The 19,044-nt window shown below is 37.5% G+C and overlaps 1 protein-coding gene across 1 annotated transcript in view; it reads right to left on the reverse strand.

The window, feature by feature from the left end:
• HEATR5B (HEAT repeat containing 5B) overlaps positions 1-19,044 on the reverse strand; it is a 110,058-nt gene that overhangs the window by 25,017 nt on the left and 65,997 nt on the right. The window contains exons 25-29 of the mRNA XM_021697821.2: positions 17,038-17,219; positions 14,491-14,559; positions 10,008-10,187; positions 3,757-3,994; positions 2,295-2,549 (exon numbers count right to left, since the gene is read on the reverse strand). Of these exons, the coding sequence (XP_021553496.1) occupies positions 2,295-2,549; positions 3,757-3,994; positions 10,008-10,187; positions 14,491-14,559; positions 17,038-17,219 (924 nt within the window). The remainder of the gene's footprint in view (positions 1-2,294; positions 2,550-3,756; positions 3,995-10,007; positions 10,188-14,490; positions 14,560-17,037; positions 17,220-19,044) is intronic.

Below are 19,044 nucleotides of genomic sequence, written 5' to 3' on the forward strand. Positions count from 1 at the left end.
ATACCACCTTACACCAGTTAGAATGGCAAAAATGGACAGGGAAAGAAACCACAAATGTTGGAGAAGTTGTGGAGAAAGGGGAACCCTCTTACACTGTTGGTGGGAATGCAAGGTGGTACAGCCACTTTGGAAAACAGTGTGGAGGTGCCTCAAAAATTTAAAAATAGAGCTACCCTATGACCCAGCAATTGCACTTCTGGGTATTTACCCCAAAGACACAGATGTAGTGAAAAGAAGGGCCACATGCACCCCAATGTTCATAGCAGCAATGTCCGCAATAGCCAAACTGTGGAAAGAGCCAAGATGCCCTTCCACAGATGAATGGATAAAGAAGATGTGGTCCATATATACAATGGAATATTACTCAGCCATCAGAAAGGATGAATACCCAACTTTGACATCAACATGGATGGGACTGGAGGAGATTATGCTAAGTGAAATAAGTCAAGCAGAGAAAGTCAATTATCATATGGTTTCACTTATTTGTGGAACATAAGGAATAGCATGGAGGACATTAGGAGAAGGAAGGGAAAAATGAGGGGGGCGGAATTGGAGGGAGAGATGAACCATGAGAGACTATGGACTCTGAGAGACAAACCGGGTTTTAGAGGGGAGAGGGGAGGGGGGATTGGTTAGCCCGGTGATGGGTATTAAGGAGGGCACGTACTGCATGGAGCACTGGGTGTTATACGAAAACAATGGATCGTGGATCACTACATCAAAAACCGATGATGTATTGTATGGTGACTAACATAACATAATAAAATTAAAAATAAATAAATAAAATAAAATAAAATAAAATAAAATATGTTAACAAATCGAAAAAAAAAATAATCAAATTGAAGGTTAGGAGAGGGAGGCAGCTCCAAGGTCGTGGAGTTGATTAAGAAGATACTCAATTTTTTATTTCTAGGACTTTAAAAAATAATACATTAAAAATAAACTTATGAAAATTATAAAATTACTTCTCATTAAATGGTTACCAAACAATTTTCATGTCTACAAAGATTTTTTAGTGGCAAGCTACACAGGCATAATGGATTATCATGGATAACAATTGTCCTTAATTTGCATAAGGATAAGGTCATTGTTTTAGAAGTCTCTCTTATTTTCATGTATGAGATCTACTAATGAGTTCTATAATTTCACCTTACCAACTGTGTTCCTCTTCCCTCCCAGAAAATATAAAACTGCTTATGAGCCTCATTAGATTCTTTAATATCTTAATGTTAAAAGAGCATCTATAAAGCATTTATAAATTGAGATTTATTCAAATTTGCTTTAACTTTGCATTTTATTATTTCCTCATAGGACAATCTGTTAAGTGTCAGGTAAAAAGAAAACCTGCCATTGAAAAAGAAAAATGTAGTTTTTTTCTTGAAAATTATTCACTATTGCTCTGTGAGTGAACACGACAGCTAAAATTTTTTTTTTTTAAGATTTTATTTATTTATTTGACAGAGAGAGAGAACACAAGCAGGGGGAGTGGGAGAGGGAGAAGCAGGCTTCCTGCTGAGCAGGGAGCCCGATGTGGCGCTCCAACCCAGGACCCTGGGATCATGACCTGAGCTAAAGGCAGACGCTTAACGACTGAGCCACCCAGGCGCCCCGACAGTTAAAATTTTGAGTATTTAATAATTGAATTTTCCTATTAAAAATTCAGTTAACAATTTAGAAAATGTGTTAAAAAATCCTCCTCTTATTCCTTTTCTGGACTGTGGTATATAAAACTTTTCTGTAGCATTAAAATGAAAGATATGAAGGATTTTGGAACATGCCACACCAAAATATGCCTCTTTGGCATATTGCTTATTTTGAGCTGAAGGTACTTGATAAACAGCAAGCAGATGCAGTAAGGGCTCTCTGACCACTTTCCATCTAAAAGCAGGTCATAAAATTTCTCATGAGAAAGGTGCCCTCTCTGTATCAGGAAGAGAAGACTGGGAGTCAGTGTTGAAACAGACTTGTACAAACCTACTAAAATTAGTTTCCCCCATATATTTCCTAATCCCTGTCCCACAATTTATTGCCCCCAGCCCAAACCCCTTTGTCTGGTCACATCTTCACAATTTATTGTTCTTTGTGTAAAATGGCATATAAGTTTTTGGGCCTAATGGCTACTTTAGGTTGAAAATATTAAATCTCTATGCTTTTCTCCTGTTACTCCGTCTTATATCAATTTAATTCTTGGGCCAGCCACAGAACCTAAAGGGACAGAAGGAAACTTTTTCTTCCCTACAGATATGAATTTCAGAAGTGACACATCTTGAAATAGATCAATATGACACACCTACCTAAAATCAGATGCATTCTGTCTTTGTTAATTTCCGGCAAAGATTTAGCACTAGGTGTTGCTCCTGATGCCTGGTTTAAACTGACGGGTGTAGCACGTTTCTGTAAGCCAGGTACGGCTGCTGCTTCTGCAGACTCTGAACATGTAAATCCTGTGCTATTTAACCAAAGTGCCACTGCATGGAGAATCGGGGCCCACGAATTCCGGTAGTGAAGTCTAGCTGTATCAATAGTCTCGGGAGTATAAAATGCTCCACCTGTAAAATAATCAAGCCAATCAAAACCATTACTTTTATTGTAAGTGGTCAACCATTTATCAACAACTAACTTAAAAATACTGATTACTTACTGTCTTAGTTCATTTGGACTGCTATAACAAAATCAGAGACTGGGTGGCTTATTTGCAGCAGAAATTTATTTCTCACAGTTCTGGATGGGGGAAGTCTGAGATCAGGCTGCCGACACACTCAGGTAAGGGCCATCTCTCCGACTCACAGCTGTATTCTTACATGGTGGAAGGGCCTAGGGAGCAATGTGGGGTCTTTTCCCTAAGGGTACAAATCCCATTCCAGAGGGCTTCACCTCCTGACCTAAGCACTTCCCAAAGGGCCCGCGCTTCCTGATACCATCACAATGGGGATTAGGTTTCAACACATGAATTTGGAGGGGACACAAAATTCAGACCATAGCATGTACAAAAGAGCAATCTGGCCAAAGAGATTCTCTTTATTACAAAGCCACCGAAAGTAACGTCTTTCCTGCAGCCGCAGAACTGGAGGGCCTGTGTCTTCCTCACCAATGCTAGGGTTTCTAGCCTTTCCTCTCCACCTACGGATGCTGCTGGGGATCCTCTACCTTCCTCTACCCTGTGGTCACAGGCCTCCTCTTCACTGTTGCCAGAGACTCCCTAAAACCCTGGTTACCTTCTCTTTCTACCACAGCCAGGGAACTCTGTCTTTCTCTTTCACCCTTCCTCTGCCATCCTTCCTTAACTCCTGTTTTCACTACCAAACTGAGGACTTCCCCATCTGTCCTTGCATACATTGACCAGCACAGCAATAAACTTCATCATAGTTATGCATAATGACTTGTTATGCATGGTTATTTAGAGTACTCTAGCTGATACAGTTGTTATAATAGTGAGAACTTTTTGCTTGGGTTAACAAATGAGCTTAATGCTGTATTTGAATTTATAAATTCAATACAGAGAATATGCCCTAAGTGAGAGAGTGCCAAGTTTAAGTCCACAGAAATTTAACATGTCATTACATCTTAAATTATATTATTAAATTATTAATAATTAAATAATTAAATTTAAGGGGTTATACTCACTTTATAAATTTAAGGTGGGTAAGTTACACTATAATATTATTAATTATTATTGTTGCCAGCTTCCACCAATTACATTTTGTTTAATTACTACTCTGAACTCCATAAAGGCAAAACTCTGAATGCAGTACTTACCATCTGGGGGGAGCTGACTAGCAAACTCAGCCGGTAAAGTCAAAAGCGCATAGTCTTTTAATGCCGCCAACCATAGGCGGCTGAGTGTTGGCAGTTCGGGTTGCACGAGTGTTATTAAACTATCTGGTGGTAGTTCATCTATGGTACCATAATCATCATCATCATCATCAGTACTTTTCATTGCTCTTTTTGGCTTTGACTCTGCTTCCTTCTTAATATTCATAGCAACCACATATACCTAGTAAGATATTTAGGAGGAGGAAATAACAAGGCATAATATTAAGAGATGATATAATCTAAGTTGCTATGATTATACAATTGAATTATTGAAAGTAATTGAGTATAGACACTGAAAAGTCTATAACTTCATGATTTCCTGACAACCTCCAAAGAATAATTCTACCTGCTTTGGAGACAATCTTTTTTTTATCGATCTGACTTCTGACTATTCCTCTCAAAAAATATTCCTTCAGCAGGGTTCTCTGAAATTTTTCTGGCTTCTCTTGTTATACTTTACAAAGCCCCCTTTTATGTGTGGTTCTTTTTGGTCATAGGGTATAACTTCCTGTTTACTGCCTCCACTTTCACAGACTTATTAGATACAATCAAACAGCATTCAAAGAAAAAGGCTGGAGGGGGATGGGAGAAGGGCCAGAGAAAGGATTTCCATAAATATCCTTCTAACCTCTTAAGTGATATTTAGCAATCTGGCCTTTATAATAGAGAGCTGAGCCAAGCATATAATTTACTAGTCACATATATATTATCTGTATCCTTTTTCTCCACTTAGTAAACCAAAAAGATGTATAATAACAACTTCCTAAAACATAATTTTAAAGATTCTTCTTTGTTGCAGTTATTTTTGTTTTTGTTTTTGTGCATACATTTAGGCTTTGGCAATTGGTATAGACTGAGTACAGAACATGAGGCAGAAGTAGGTGAAGGTTTTACTCCATAGGCAATGGGGAAGGGAAGAGGTCACTGCAGGATTTATAGATCAGATATTATGTATTTTTTCTGAACTTTTAATTTTATTTTAAAATTATACCACAAAAAGTTTTGAAAATGAGTTTAAATTACTCATAATCCCAATTTCCAGGTTACCATATTCTATCTTTATAAATTGTAATTTTGTTGTACAAAGAATTTTGTATTTAATTTTATCTATTAACATATCATAAGGTTTTCCCATGAAATGCTAGTCTTCATAACCATTACTCTTAATGGCTATAGGGGATGAGCCATAATACATCTAACAATTTCCCTACATTGAAATTTTATATTTACTTCTGATTCTTTACTTAGCATTGGGAATCTTAACAAGATAAGATATAATTTTCAAAGGCAAAAGGTGTACAGTTCTTCACATTATAAATAATGTTCCAAGTAAAGCTTTTTGTAAACATTTCCTTCCTGTATTTTGGATATTCTTCCCTAAGATAAAGTCCCAGAAACAGAATTATTGCATTAGTGATTACAAATATTTTTATGGCTCTGAATAGACACTGCCAAAACCTTTCTAAAAGGGTTCTATAATTTACATTGCTACTTGCAATACAGGAGAATATATTTTTTAGACTTCTTTTTAAACAATGTTTAAGCTTATCTTTCTTATTAGATATTACACAAGAAAAATAGAAAAATCAGAAGTATAAGTAAAATGAAGAAAATGAGAAAATACCATTAGTATTCTAAACATGTTGTATATATATAGTCTTTTAAATAATACTGTGTGAATAACTTTTATTTTTTTAACTAAAATTTTTTTTTAAAGATTTATTTATTTGAAAGAGAGAGAGAAAGAGAGCATGCGGTGGTGAGGGGCAGAGGGAGGAGAGAGAGTCCCAAGCACACTCCCCACTGAGTGTGGAGCCCAACACAGGGCTCGATCTCATGACCCTGAGATCACGCCCTGAGCCAAAACCAAGTCAGACACCCAACCAATTGCACCCCACAGGCATCCCTGTGAATAACTTTTAACCCAATTTTCGATTCACCTAATTCCATCATCTCTTAGGATCAAGACATACTTTTAAGTTATTTCCACTTTTCTGAGAGAAAAATAAACATCACAATAAACATCATCAGCAGAGTCTTTGTGTATATCCTTAATATTCCTTATGATAAACTGGTCAGCTAATGTGTGGTTTTAGTAAGTGTTTTGATACATATCACCCTTTAGAAAAATTTTACTAATACTATTATTCTAAAAATGATGTTAATTTAGCTGGGAAATGTTTCTATATTTCTTCCCCCCTCCCATATGTTTATGTGTAGTTTTGTTTCCTCTCTGTGAATTGTCAATTCATATTCTTTGCCCAAATTTGCATTTTAGAATGATTATTCTGACAATCTGAACAGTAACAGCTGGAGGTGGAGGCGGGGGAGACTAACCATAGAAAAAAAGTAGGATGCAACTGCATAGACCAGGTAACAGATGATGAGGACTCAAACTAAAGGCAGGGGTAGAAGAGAGGAAGTATTTATTTATAGATATGGAAAAGGTATATATAATCTATTGCTAAATTTTTTTTTTTTAAGATTTTATTTATTCATTTGAGACACAGAGATACAGAGAGAAAGCATGAGCAGGGGGAGAGGAAGAGGGAGAGGGAGAAGCAGACTCCCCGCTGAGCCAGGAGCTCGATGTGGGGCTCGATCCCAGGACCCTGGGATCATGACCTGAGCCAAAGGCAGATGCTTAACCATGTGAGCCACCCAGGCGCCCCTCTATTGCTAAATTAAAAAAAAAAGTTGCTATGTTGAATAAAATTCCATTTTTATTTTAAAAAAAGATATAGATAGATACACACATTTTAAGGCATATAAATAGATTTGTATGTGCATATATGCATAGTGATATACACCAAAATATTAAAAATAGTTATCTCTGGATGATAAGATAATATGATTACAGAGAGGATAAGATTACAGATTTTTTCCAATAATACCTTTTCTCTATATTCTGAATATGCGTAGTGAATATAGGTATTTTTATTATCAGAACAATATGACATTATTTTCAAAGATAGCATTAACAAAGTCAAATACACAGGAATTAGTTACCTACTAGATATAAGATGAAGGGGATTGAAGAAGAAGCAGTTAATACTGATACCTAGGTTCCGGCCTGAAGATAGGAGGTAGGACCAGTAGTTGACATAAAGAGGAAAAAAGAAGAAAGAGAAAACACAGTATTTTTTTTAGACATGTTGGGTGTACGGTACTTATGGGTCATCCAAGGGGAGATGTCTAATAAACAGCTAAAAATACGGGATTGGAATTTAGGAGGTCTGGGTGGAAAAGTAGAATTACAATCTTTTTTTTTTTTTTTAAGATTTTATTTATTTGAGAGAGAGAGAATGAGAGAGAGAAAGCACATGAGAGGGGGGAGGGTCAGAGGGAGAAGCAGACTCCCTGCCGAGCAGGGAGCCCGATGAGGGAATCTACCCAGGGACTCCAGGATCATGACCTGAGCCGAAGGCAGTCGCCTAACCAACTGAGCCACCCAGGAGCCCCAGAATTACAATCTTTAATATGCAAGTTAAAGCTACAGGTCACGGGTATGGATGAAGCTGCCCATAAAGTATGAAGAGGGAGGAAAGGGACAAGAAAAATACATTTAAAGAGCGGGCAGGCAAAGAGAGGCCAGCAAGTGATGTTGAGAATGAACAACGAAAAGGAAACAGGAGAAGCAAGAGAGGAGTGTCACAAAAGTCAAGGAAAACAAAGGGCTTCTAGAGGAGACAATATCAAATGCTGCAGAGAGGCCAAGTAACATGGAAACTGACGAGTGCACAGTGATACAGATAACTCTCTGATTGGTAACTTTAGTGAGAGTGATTCCAATGGAGCGGTGAGGACACAGGGAAACTGAAGGGATCTCATGAAAAGCTGCTTTTTTTTGCTCCTTTTCCTGCTTGCTGGGATTTGCACCCACCTTACCCATGCTGTATGTCCTCCTTGTAAAGTCAAGGACTTAATGATTTCTTTGGAGTCTTTCAGCACAACAGACAACATCTAAAGAATGACCAGGTGAGGTTGTCATGTACATTTTCCACGACCACTGACTCCAGACACCTTGACACCAAGACCCCTAGAGCTCCAGGGCATAAGGGACTTAGGCAGGACACCTGAGCACTCCTTGTCTTGACCAGTTCCTGGATGTGTGAGAGGGCATGTACACCAGACCACCATCCTCAATAAAAACTCCACGCCCCAAGCAAAGACGAGACTCACTCTCCTTTCCTTTCCAAGTCTCCCAGATGCTGTCTGTATCTGCTGTCTCTAAAGCTTCAATAAAACCCTGCTCTCATTTCCTCTTGGTGTGCATTTGATTTTGATCCTGCTCGAAGCCAAGGATCCTGTTGATTGGTCCTGCACAACCCCCTCTGGGTCCTCAGACCCAGCCAGCCTGCCACAATGAGAATGACCCCAAATTGTGGGGGACTGAGAAGCAGGTGACCAAGAGTTGAGGAAGTGAAGATACTGAAACTCCCTCAGTGAACTGAGACTGAAGAGGAGAGAGCGAAAGCAGTGAGGAGAAGGATACACTTAGGTGGGAAGGAAGGCAGGCAAGAAGAGTGAGCACATAGAGGCAGAGGCTGAAGATACAGAAGTGGGCATGACTGACAGCACTGAACTGGAAAGTCTCCCCTTCACACTCATGCTTAACTAACATTAACTAACAGGTGAAAGGACAGTTCCCAACTCATGAAAGTCTAAAGATTTCAAGGTAACACTCTGAGGAGATGGAAAATGGATATCCTCAGCTTTCTGAGTGAAAAAGTATAAGCAAAGATAGGTCTTCAGGAGAGAAATCTAGAATATGCTGGGCATTTGAAGAGCATGACAAAGGTAAAGAAGATCAGCAGGGAAAAGAATTACTAGACAGCATTCAGGGCTGAGGCATGAGCTGCAAAACTTTGAATTAGAAAAAGGTGTCAATAAAAACGTGCATTATTAATTTAGTTATGTGAGGTTCTTTTTTTTTTTTTTTAAGATTATTTATTTATTTATTTGAGAGAGAGACATAGCGAGAGAGGGAACACAAGCAGGGGGAGGGGAAGAGGAAGAAGCAGGCTTCCCTGCGGTGCAGGGAGCCCGATGCGGGACTCGATCCCAGGACCCTGGGATCATAACCTGAGCCGAAGGCAGACGCTTAACGACTGAGCCACCCAGGCGCCCCTATGTGAGGTTCTAATTTTTTAAAAGCAATAATCTATCTTCCATTCAGTGCCAATCACAATTGTCCTTTGATATACATTGCCTTACAAGAAGATATTTTTCCACATTGTAATGAAAAAACAAAACTGAGGCTCTGAGAGATCAAATCACTTGACCAAAGTCACAAAGACGGTAAATTACAGACAGAGAGAACCTGTTCTAGGGCCTCTGATTTAACATTTAATGCTTTTTATACTAAACTATGCCAGCCTTCCTGGTAGGTGAATCAAGCATATTAATGCAAGTCAGCAAAGAACTAGCTGACTGGCAACCCATGTTACGATCATCAGACTCTGTGCTGCCTAATTTCCACATAATTAGTTAGGGGAGCCCTTTCTCAATATAGAAATTTTGAAAAAACTGATTAAAAAACATAACTTTTGGGGCGCCTGGGTGGCTCAGTCGTTAAGCATCTGCCTTCAGCTCAGGTCATGATCCCAGGGTCCTGGGATGGAGCCCTGCATCCGGCTCCCTGCTCCGCGGGAGGCCTGCTTCTCCCTCCCCCACTCCTCCTGCTTGTGTTCCCTTTCTTGCTGTCTCTCTCTCTGTCAAATAAATCAATAAAATCTTTAAAAAAACAAAAAACATAACTTTCAAAGGTTTATAAGAGCTCTTTTTTTTTTTTTTAAAGATTTTTTTTTTTAATTTATTTATTTGAGACAGAGAGAACGAGAGAGAGAGAGAGAGCACATGAGAAGGGGGAGGGTCAGAGGCAGAAGCAGGCTCCCTGCCGAGCAGGGAGCCCGATGCGGGACTCGATCCCGGGACTCCAGGATCATGACCTGAGCCGAAGGCAGTTGCTTAACCAACTGAGCCACCCAGGCGCCCTATAAGAGCTCTTTTGAGACATAAATATATACATATTTCAGTGAGAGAGAGCAAATAACAGATTTCCAAAAAGCACTGCATACCAAAGGTCAGTTTAAAAAACAACAAAAATCAAATAAAATTGTTTTTACCTACAGGACTAGGGGAACATTTTCTCATGGATGGAGAAATGGTTCAAAAACAAAGGCTGTGGTTACCTCTGCCCACGCTTTGAGAACAGCCAGTTTTTCCATAGTTGTGGCACTCTCTCGGTACAGCTGGCTAGAAGATCCTTTTCCAGCCTGCACTTTGTCCAGAGAAGAGACAAGCAGATTGTGCACTCGACGGAGGTCATTGAGATCACTGACAACTCCACTTCCAATCCATGTACTACACACCTAGCCAAAGAAAAACATTTTTAATTTTCTATAAAAAAATTAATATTAACATATAAGAGTAGGAAGTAAATATGATTTTTTTTTCCTTGGGGGAAGAAACACAAAATGCCAATGAAGAAAATGAAACAAAAAAACCCCTGAATGCTGTGCTTCAACATTATTTTTGAATAACAAATCAACAACAAGGATGGAAGTTATTATATTCTTATGTGGAAAATTAACAGTATTTACTTATTGTATCTGCATTGTCCAATGTGACAAAAATTTTAACGGAAAAAAATTTCTGCCTGAATTACTTCAGTTGTGAATAATTCTTCAACATTTCTGCTTACTACAGGCAAAGGGTTATTCTGGGTGCTATGGAAGAGATTTAAAAATAAATAAATAAAGGGGAAAAATCTAGTCCCTGTCCTCAAGAAAGAAAACACAGATTGAATGAACATTTTAGGACTGCAATACTACACTTAAAAACAGAGAAGGGAGAGATTACTTTTAGCAGAAGAAATGGGAATGTTTAGGTATCAAGAAGGTCTGTGCATATAAATACAGAGGAGTTACATGGGAAAAGAGATGAGATTAGCAAAATTAACTGGGATCAGATTATGTTACAATTTAAATTCCATGCAAACTGAATTCAGACTTTGTTCTATGGGCAATCAGTTTCCAAGGCTTTTGAGCAGGGAGATTACAACTGAAATTGTGCTTGGGGTGCCTGGGTAGCTCAGTTGGTTAAGCATCCGACTCTTGATTTCGGCTTGGGTCATGATCTTGGGGTTGTGGGATCGAGCCCCATGTCAGGCTCCGAGCTCAGCATGGAGTCTGCTTGCGAGTCTCTCTCTCCTTCTCCCCTTGCCCCTCCAACTCCCCTCAATCAATCAATCAATCAATCAATAAAATCTTAAAAAAAAAGAACTGTGCTTTAGGAAGATTGTTCCAGTATTTATACCAGGAAAGAACGTATTTAAATGGTAAGCAATGTGTTCAGTTAAATGACTATTACAATATTATGGGACAGAGATGATATAGATCAAGCTGGGAATGGAATGAAAAGGGAGTGTCACCTGAGAGAGCCTTGGAGACAGAAATCACAGGATTTGGAAACCAATTAAATATTTTTAGGGGAGGGGCCAGAGACTTGCAAAAAGTGTGAGGAATCAAAGATGGCTGTTGTAAATAATGCTGCAATAAACAGGTGTGCATGCATCCCTCTGAATTAGTATTTCTGTATTCTTTGGGTAAATACCTAGTGGTGTGATTACTAGATCATAGGGTAGTTCTATTTTTTACTTTTTTTTTTTTTTACAATAGCCAAATTATAGAAGCAACCTAAGTGTCCATCAACAGATAAATGGGTAAAGAGAATGTAGTATATATACGCATGTATATACACACATACATACATATATACACATACAATGGAATATTACTCAGCCATAAAAAGGAATGAAATCTTGCCATTTGCAACAACATGGATAAAGCTACGGAGTATAATGCTAAGTGAAATAAGCCAGTCAGAGACTAAGACAAATACCATATGATTTCACTTACATGTAGAATTTAAGAAACAAAACAAATGAACAAAGGGTTAAGAAAGAGACAAATCAAGAAACAGACTCTTAACTATAGAGAACTGGTGGTTACCAGAGGGGAGGGGGTGGGGGGATGGGGGAACTAGGTGAAGGGGAGAAGAGCACACTTATAGTGATGAACACTGAGTAATGCATAGAACTGCTGAATTGCTATACTGTACACCCAAAACTAATATAACTATACTGGAATTAAAATTTTAAAAAACAATAACTAGGGAGATCTGGGAACTCTCCACAAACAGGTAATAACTAAAGCAATGTTATCAGTAAATTTGTTCAAGGACTGATGTATAAAAAAAAAAGGTGTAAGGACAGAACACAGGGAAGATAGTTACACTTAAGGGACAAGCAGAATAAGAGTAAACAATGAAAGAAATTGAAAAGAAAATGCCAGAAGAGCAAAAGGAAAACCAAGGAAGTGCAGGGACACTGGAGTCAAAGGAAGAATGTTGACGAGGAAGGGGTGGCCTGGTGGTGCTAGCTTGCCTCCATAATCACAAGTCCTCACTTCAAAGAACCTGAAACTCGGGGTGCCTGGTGGCTCAGTCAGTAGAGCATGCAACTCAGTAGAGCATGCAACTAGTGAGTTCAAGCCCCAGTATGGGTGTGGAGATTACTTGAAAATAAAATCTTAAAAAAAAAAAAAATAGAGAGTATGAAAGTAGAAACTGCAGGTTCTGCATTATAGGTTTGGCTTATGAAAAAAGATAAAGTAGCACTGACTCAGCAAAATCATATTCAGAGAAAAGACCCTGGCCTTATATCAAGGGTGGTACACGAACCTACATTTATCCATTTTAATCTGAAATAAGATATTTAAAATATATGTTTATGATTCCTATGCTGATTTAAAGGATTTTTTTTTTTTTTTATTAAACCACTGATTACTGTCTCCAATTGTGTTACATTTGAGAGTCTCCCTATAATACCTAAAAATTACCCTGATTCAGTTTCAGGTTTAACATGACATCTGTTCTAGTAAATGGATGCCATGTTTCATGATCTGTCCAAAACCAACTCCTTACTTTCCTTTAAGAAAATGGAACTTGCAACCCATTGTCCATCTGTTTCAAAACTAGGTTTCCGGGCGCCTGGGTGGCTCAGTTGGTTAAGCGACTGTCTTCGGCTCAGGTCATGATCCCAGGGTCCTGGGATCGAGTCCCACATCGGGCTCCCTGCTCTGCGGGGAGCCTGCTTCTCCCTCTCCCACTCCCCTTGCTTGTGTTCCCTCTCTCGCTGTGTCTCTCTGTCAAATAAATAAATAAAATCTTTAAAAAAAAAAAACTAGGTTTCCTCCCAGAAACAGGACAGGAGGTCAAGAACGTAAGCCTGTGTAAGTAGAAAAGAAGAAACTTCGTACAGGAAAAGCAGCTTACAGCCACATAAGGTATAAGAAGCTGAAGGCAAATTCAGTTAACAGGAGATTTCCATACTACTCATCCACAAGATGAAATCTGAATAGGCTTTGCTTTTCTATGAACAGGAGCTTTGTAGGCTTTGTCTGCTTAAATACTATGCTCTGAAACATCATCATGATACATTTATTTATACAGGATTATGGTTTCTGATTGTTTGTGTCGGCATCTCATACCAAACGGCCTGCTCTAACTTTGACGTTTGTATTACGATCCACAGATCTCTCTCTTTAACAAGGCTCCCTCTTTTCTCTCTGGTCTGCTGTTTGTGAGAGGAGTTCATTTCTCTGAAGGCCATCATTAAGACAGCAGACTACAGAGAAATAAATCTTAACAATGGGGGGTTGCCTAGGTGGCTCAGTCGGTTAAATGTCTGACTCTTGATTTTGGCTCAGCTCATGATCTCGGGGTTGTGAGACTGAGCCCTGTGTCAGGCTCCTCACTGGGCATGGAACCTGCTCAATATTCTCTCTCCCCCTCTCCCTATGCCCCTACCCCACCTCTCCCTCTCTAAAAAAAAAAAAACAACAAACTTAACAATGGGAGGAAGAGGCAAACTCATTCAGCCTGAGAAAACAAAGTAAGAACTTTACACTTATTGTAAATAGCAGAACATTCTTTGTCTAGAGGCCACATGTAGCTTGATTATGGATTCTAAGCAATAATGATGGACCACAGCCCTGTACTCCAGAAAATGCGGAAGGAGAGAGTTGCTTCTCTTCTGTCCTTAGGAAAGCAGAAAAGAATCCAATTTCCTCAAAGATGAGAGCTTAATGCATGAATCCATTTTCAGAATGAGGCATTAAAAAAAAGGAACTTATCAAAAGCGTAGGACTGTAAGTGCTTTTGTGACTTTTTTCAAATATAATAATGTGAGAATAATCTCCTGGGATTATTTTTGCAATGAAATTTCCATATTGTGAAATTCTCCAGAAACTTACAGAATTTTCACAAACTGATAAAAAAAAATCTTTTATTACCTAATTATCATTAATATGCATTCTTTAATTATTTTGTAATCTTACTTTTATTTTTAGTCCCTCTGATTTTTATACCTTTGTTCACTATTGGATGATAAAAGACCTATGTATCCCAAAGTAATTTCCTCAGCTATGACAAAAAAAGGGATGCAATTAACAGTTACTACTTCATCATTTGATACAGAATAAAAGAAGAAACTGTCACTGTTGTATTTCCAAGATAAAAATATTTGATTTTTCTCCTTTCTTGGAAGTGAAATTCTAAGGTATCTATTAATTTAAAGAAGGTAACTATAGAAAACCCTATTTTTCTTCTTACCTGGCAGGCTTTTGCTATTATGTCTGATGGGGTATCTTGTGAAAAGGCTGGTCTTAGAGCAGCTCCCACCTAAGAAAATGAATATGAGCATTTTACTGTTAAAGATAAGTAGTAAATACAAAACCTCTTGTGTCTTTGGAGATGAAAACACACAAAACACATCTTTGTTATTTTCTTTTTTATCACATCTCCCTTATCTCTCTTTTCAGTTACAATAAACTCAAACCTACCATTTTTCTTTTGCTTTCCAGGAGGTTATAATCATTATTGAATCTATACAAATGCTATACCAAAACAGGCAATTAATCTTGTTTCTTTTTCCTTTGTTTTTAATAGGGAACAGGATTTTCTGACAAAGTCACATGTTCCTAGACATAACAGAAAACTTCTGTTCTTTTTTTATTATGTCTATATTTTCCTGAATGTATCCTAACAGTATTTACCTCATGGGTGAATCTCATATAACTGGATCAATTCCTTTAATAACTGAGTAGTACTAAAAATTCACATAGTCACTGAAAGACCTCAGAGACCATTTCACCTCAAAAAAAAGATACTTTAAAAGAAGGATGCTCAGGGCTCCTGGGTGGCTCAGTCAGTTAAGCATCTGCCTTAGGCTCAGGTCATGATCCCAGGGCCCTGGGATGGAGCCCGACATCAGGCTCCCTGCTCGGCGGGGAGCCTGCTTCTCTCTCTCCCCCTGCCTGCCACCCTCCTGCTTGTGCTCTCTCTCTGTCAAAAAATAAATAAAATCTTTAAAAAAATTTTTTAAAAAAAGGGTGCTTAAGAAATATTCATTTATGTACCACTGTCATAGTAATAAGTGAAGGAATATGAGCTTTAGTTTTAATAAGCCAATCCAGTCATAGATTCTTAAGTATATTAGATTTAATGTGTATGAACTGAATAAGGAATTAGATAGAGTCAACTCCTAATCTGAGACATCTTCCCTTACACAAGAGAGTAAGTCACTGAAATATATCAACAGTAGTTTAGAAATGGATCAAGAGTCCCTCTCCATGACTGAAAACACATGGCAACTAATTGCAGTGTTGGTAGTACAGTCATCAACTAATCACAGAGCTGGGCTGGGTCCTGTACCGAAGGAGAAAGAGATTACTGGGTTGACTGATAAAACCGGAATATGACTGACTATATTCATATATATATATATATATATATATATATTCTATATATATACATATTCTATATATTATATATTATATAATATATATTCTATATATTATATATTATATTATATATAATATATATAATATATAGAATATATATATAATATATATATATATATATATTCTATAATAGAAGTAATATATCAACATTGAATTTCCTGCAGTTGATAACTGTTCTGTGGTTATATAAGTCAGTGTTCTTGTCCTTTGGAAACACAGACTGAAGTATTAAAGGGTAAAGGTACATGATTTAAATAATTATTCTTCCCATTTTTCTGTAAGTTTAGAATTATTCCTAAGTAAAAAGTCAAAACAAAACAAAACAACAAACCTTCATTCTTATAGGTTGGGTATTTGGGAGTAAATAATTGTATACGGGTTTTCTATAGCCAGTTGGGCTAGAAGCCATAACTTCCTCACCTGTACTTATGATGGAAAAACAATGGAGCATACATTATTCACCCTTTTTAATTTTGTGTATGTTTGGGTATAGCTTTTATTTATTTATGTATTTATTTATTTATGTTATGTTAATCACTGTACATCATTAGTTTTTGATGCAGTGTTCCATGATTCATTGTTTCGTATAACACCCAGTGCTCCATTCAGTACGTGCCCTCCTTAATACCCATCACCAGGCTAACCCATCCCCCCACCCCCGTCCCCTCTAGAACCCTCAGTTTGTTTCTCAGAGCCCATAGCCTCTCATGTTAGATGAAGTGTTGTGTATCCGAAGCTAAGGTTCTGGTATAATTACAGTAAAAAAAAAAAATGTGTCTTCCTTCCTTGATAACTTAAGTTTCTTTGTCTTTACATAACCCATCATAACCAGGATTAAATCTATTGTGCCTCAGTTCAAGAATGCAAATAAAGTTATAAATCTGAGGAAACAAGTATCTCTGTTTAGAATACAATAAAATATTTTTTGAAGGTATGTAATTCTTTCAGTCATATTTTTAACTGCTGTTATTAAAAGTTACCCTTCAGCATACAAAGTTGCCCTTTTTATTTTTAAAAATGCTTATCAAGTCTTGACATGTAAAAGTAATGTCAGCAAATCCACAACACTCTTTGAATGTCTTATCTTTTAAATGGCATGGCTAAACGTCTAAACACAAGACTGAAAAGCTAGGCTGCAATTCTATTCTAGTTTTATCACCAATACACTATCAGAACTTAAAAATAGTGACAAGTTTTATACTATTGTTTCTTCAACTGTGGGATTCAACTATGTAACAGATGATGGGAATAAAGCTATGCAGTTGAAGTTCCAAATACATTTCTCCAGGGAATCTTCACTCCTTTAATGATCATGCAAAGGATCCATTTTAAGTTTTAGATAAACAGAGTATCTCACATTAGCTTGATACTGCTCCAGAATCACATGGCCTGGAAATTCTGGCTCAGGCACAGATGCAAACTTCTTGATAATGTCTTCAAGTGCTTGGAGCCCAGCCATCCGCAGCTGATTACTATGATCTGTTGCAGCCATGAATGCCATGCGAATCAGGTCAGAGAGATGAAGTACCAACAGGTCATCTAAAAATAAAAATAGAAGGCAAAAAGGAAAACTCTAAAAATAGATATTACAACACAAAAATATGAAATGAAATAAACCTCTTTAAAAAAGCACTTATGTTTGGGGCACCTGGATGGCTCAGTAAGTTAAGTGTGTGCCTTCAGCTCAGGTCATGATCCCAGGGTCCTGGGATCAAGCCCTGCATCAGGCTCCCTGCTCAGTGGGGAGTCTGCTTCTCCTTCTCCTTCTGCCTGCCGCTCCCCCTGCTTGTGCTCTCTCCCTCTCTGTCAAATAAATAAATAAAATCTTAAAAAAAACCACTTATGTTCCACATATTTCACTATGTCTAAAAATAACAAAGATACACTTTCAAGAAAGCTCGTGTATCATAATTTCTCAAGAATACTGGTAAACCTTTACCCAATATGGTAATATAGATGACATTATTGGATGTACAATAGCATTTGAAGCAAAATAACTATAATAACTTTCCCCAAAGGAGTCTGTAATTCTTTTAGAATAGGATTGGCAGATTTTTCCTGTAAAGAACTAGATACTTTTGGTTTTGCTGGCTATATAATTTCTATCACAACTACTCAACTCTGCTGTTGTAGAATGAAAATAGTCATAGATCACGTGTATATAAATGGGTATGCTGTGTTCCAATAAAACTTTATTTAAAAAAAACAGGCTATGGTCTGGATTTGGACTGTAGGAAGTAGTTTTCCAACCTCTACTCTGGAAAAGACTTTTATAATGACAAGATGTAGAAAAGGTAAGTCTTTTTCCTTTTAGAGTAAAGGCTACCCCAGATCTTAAGCTTAAAAGCAAGTCTCAAAAGGATTCAAAAGATACCAAGTAATTTAACTACATCCCAGAACAAAGTCCAACATATTTAAAGGAATACAACAAAATCCAGCCCTACTACTATAAAATCTGCAAATCTGGCATGTAATAAAAAATTACCAGGGATGCAAAGAAGTAAGAAAATATATCTTGCAACAAGGGGAAAAAAACCCCTCAGTGAATAGAAACAGATCCAGAAATGAAAAAGGTGATGAAATTAGCAGACAGGGAGCCTAAAATAGTTATCATAAATATGTTGTCTATATTCAAGAAAGAAAACAAAAACCTGAGCATATTGAAGAGAGAAGTATTGAAGAGAGAAGGGAACCACAATGAGTCTTGTAGGAATGAAAAAATAAAAAATGACAAATACACTGGATAAGATTATTAGTGATTAGATACTGAAGAAGAAAAGATTGGTGAATTTAAAGAACTAGCAACTGAGGTTATCTAAAGACTTTATCAAGCTCAAGTAGTCTAAAGTTCTTCAGGAGGCTGCAAGACACCCAAAGTCTTTTTGAAGCAGTGGCAATCTGTGGCTCAGCTGGATTCCCAAACAGCTCCTATTTAAACAGGTTTTTGTGGTTATTGCTATTGTGAAGGTTATAAGACAAGTATGGTCTAATTTTTTTCATGTGCCTACCTAAAATTCCAATTTTAGAATCTTAAATTTAAAAAAGAACATTTACTGGCTTGGGGAAGAGGAACAAAGGAGAGAGAGAGAAAAAAAAAATTGGCTAGAAGCCCCCAATACTTCCTCATCTAAGGGAGGCAAAAACACACCATCAATAAAAATCAGGTATAATGAACTACTGCCAGAAGTTGGGAGGAAATTTCCAAGGCAGATGGAACTGGATTAAAATGAGCCTATTCATATTATGCCAACAGAAAAGTAAATAAAAAGATCCATTACTCCTCCAGTACTCTCTGTTACCTAATTAAAAAGGTCTAGAATGATAGCAATCTACCAACCAAAAACTAGGCAATTATTCCCGAAAG

Source organism: Neomonachus schauinslandi, chromosome 10, assembly GCF_002201575.2.
Source record: "Neomonachus schauinslandi chromosome 10, ASM220157v2, whole genome shotgun sequence".
NCBI classification, from domain to species: Eukaryota; Metazoa; Chordata; class Mammalia; order Carnivora; family Phocidae; genus Neomonachus; species Neomonachus schauinslandi.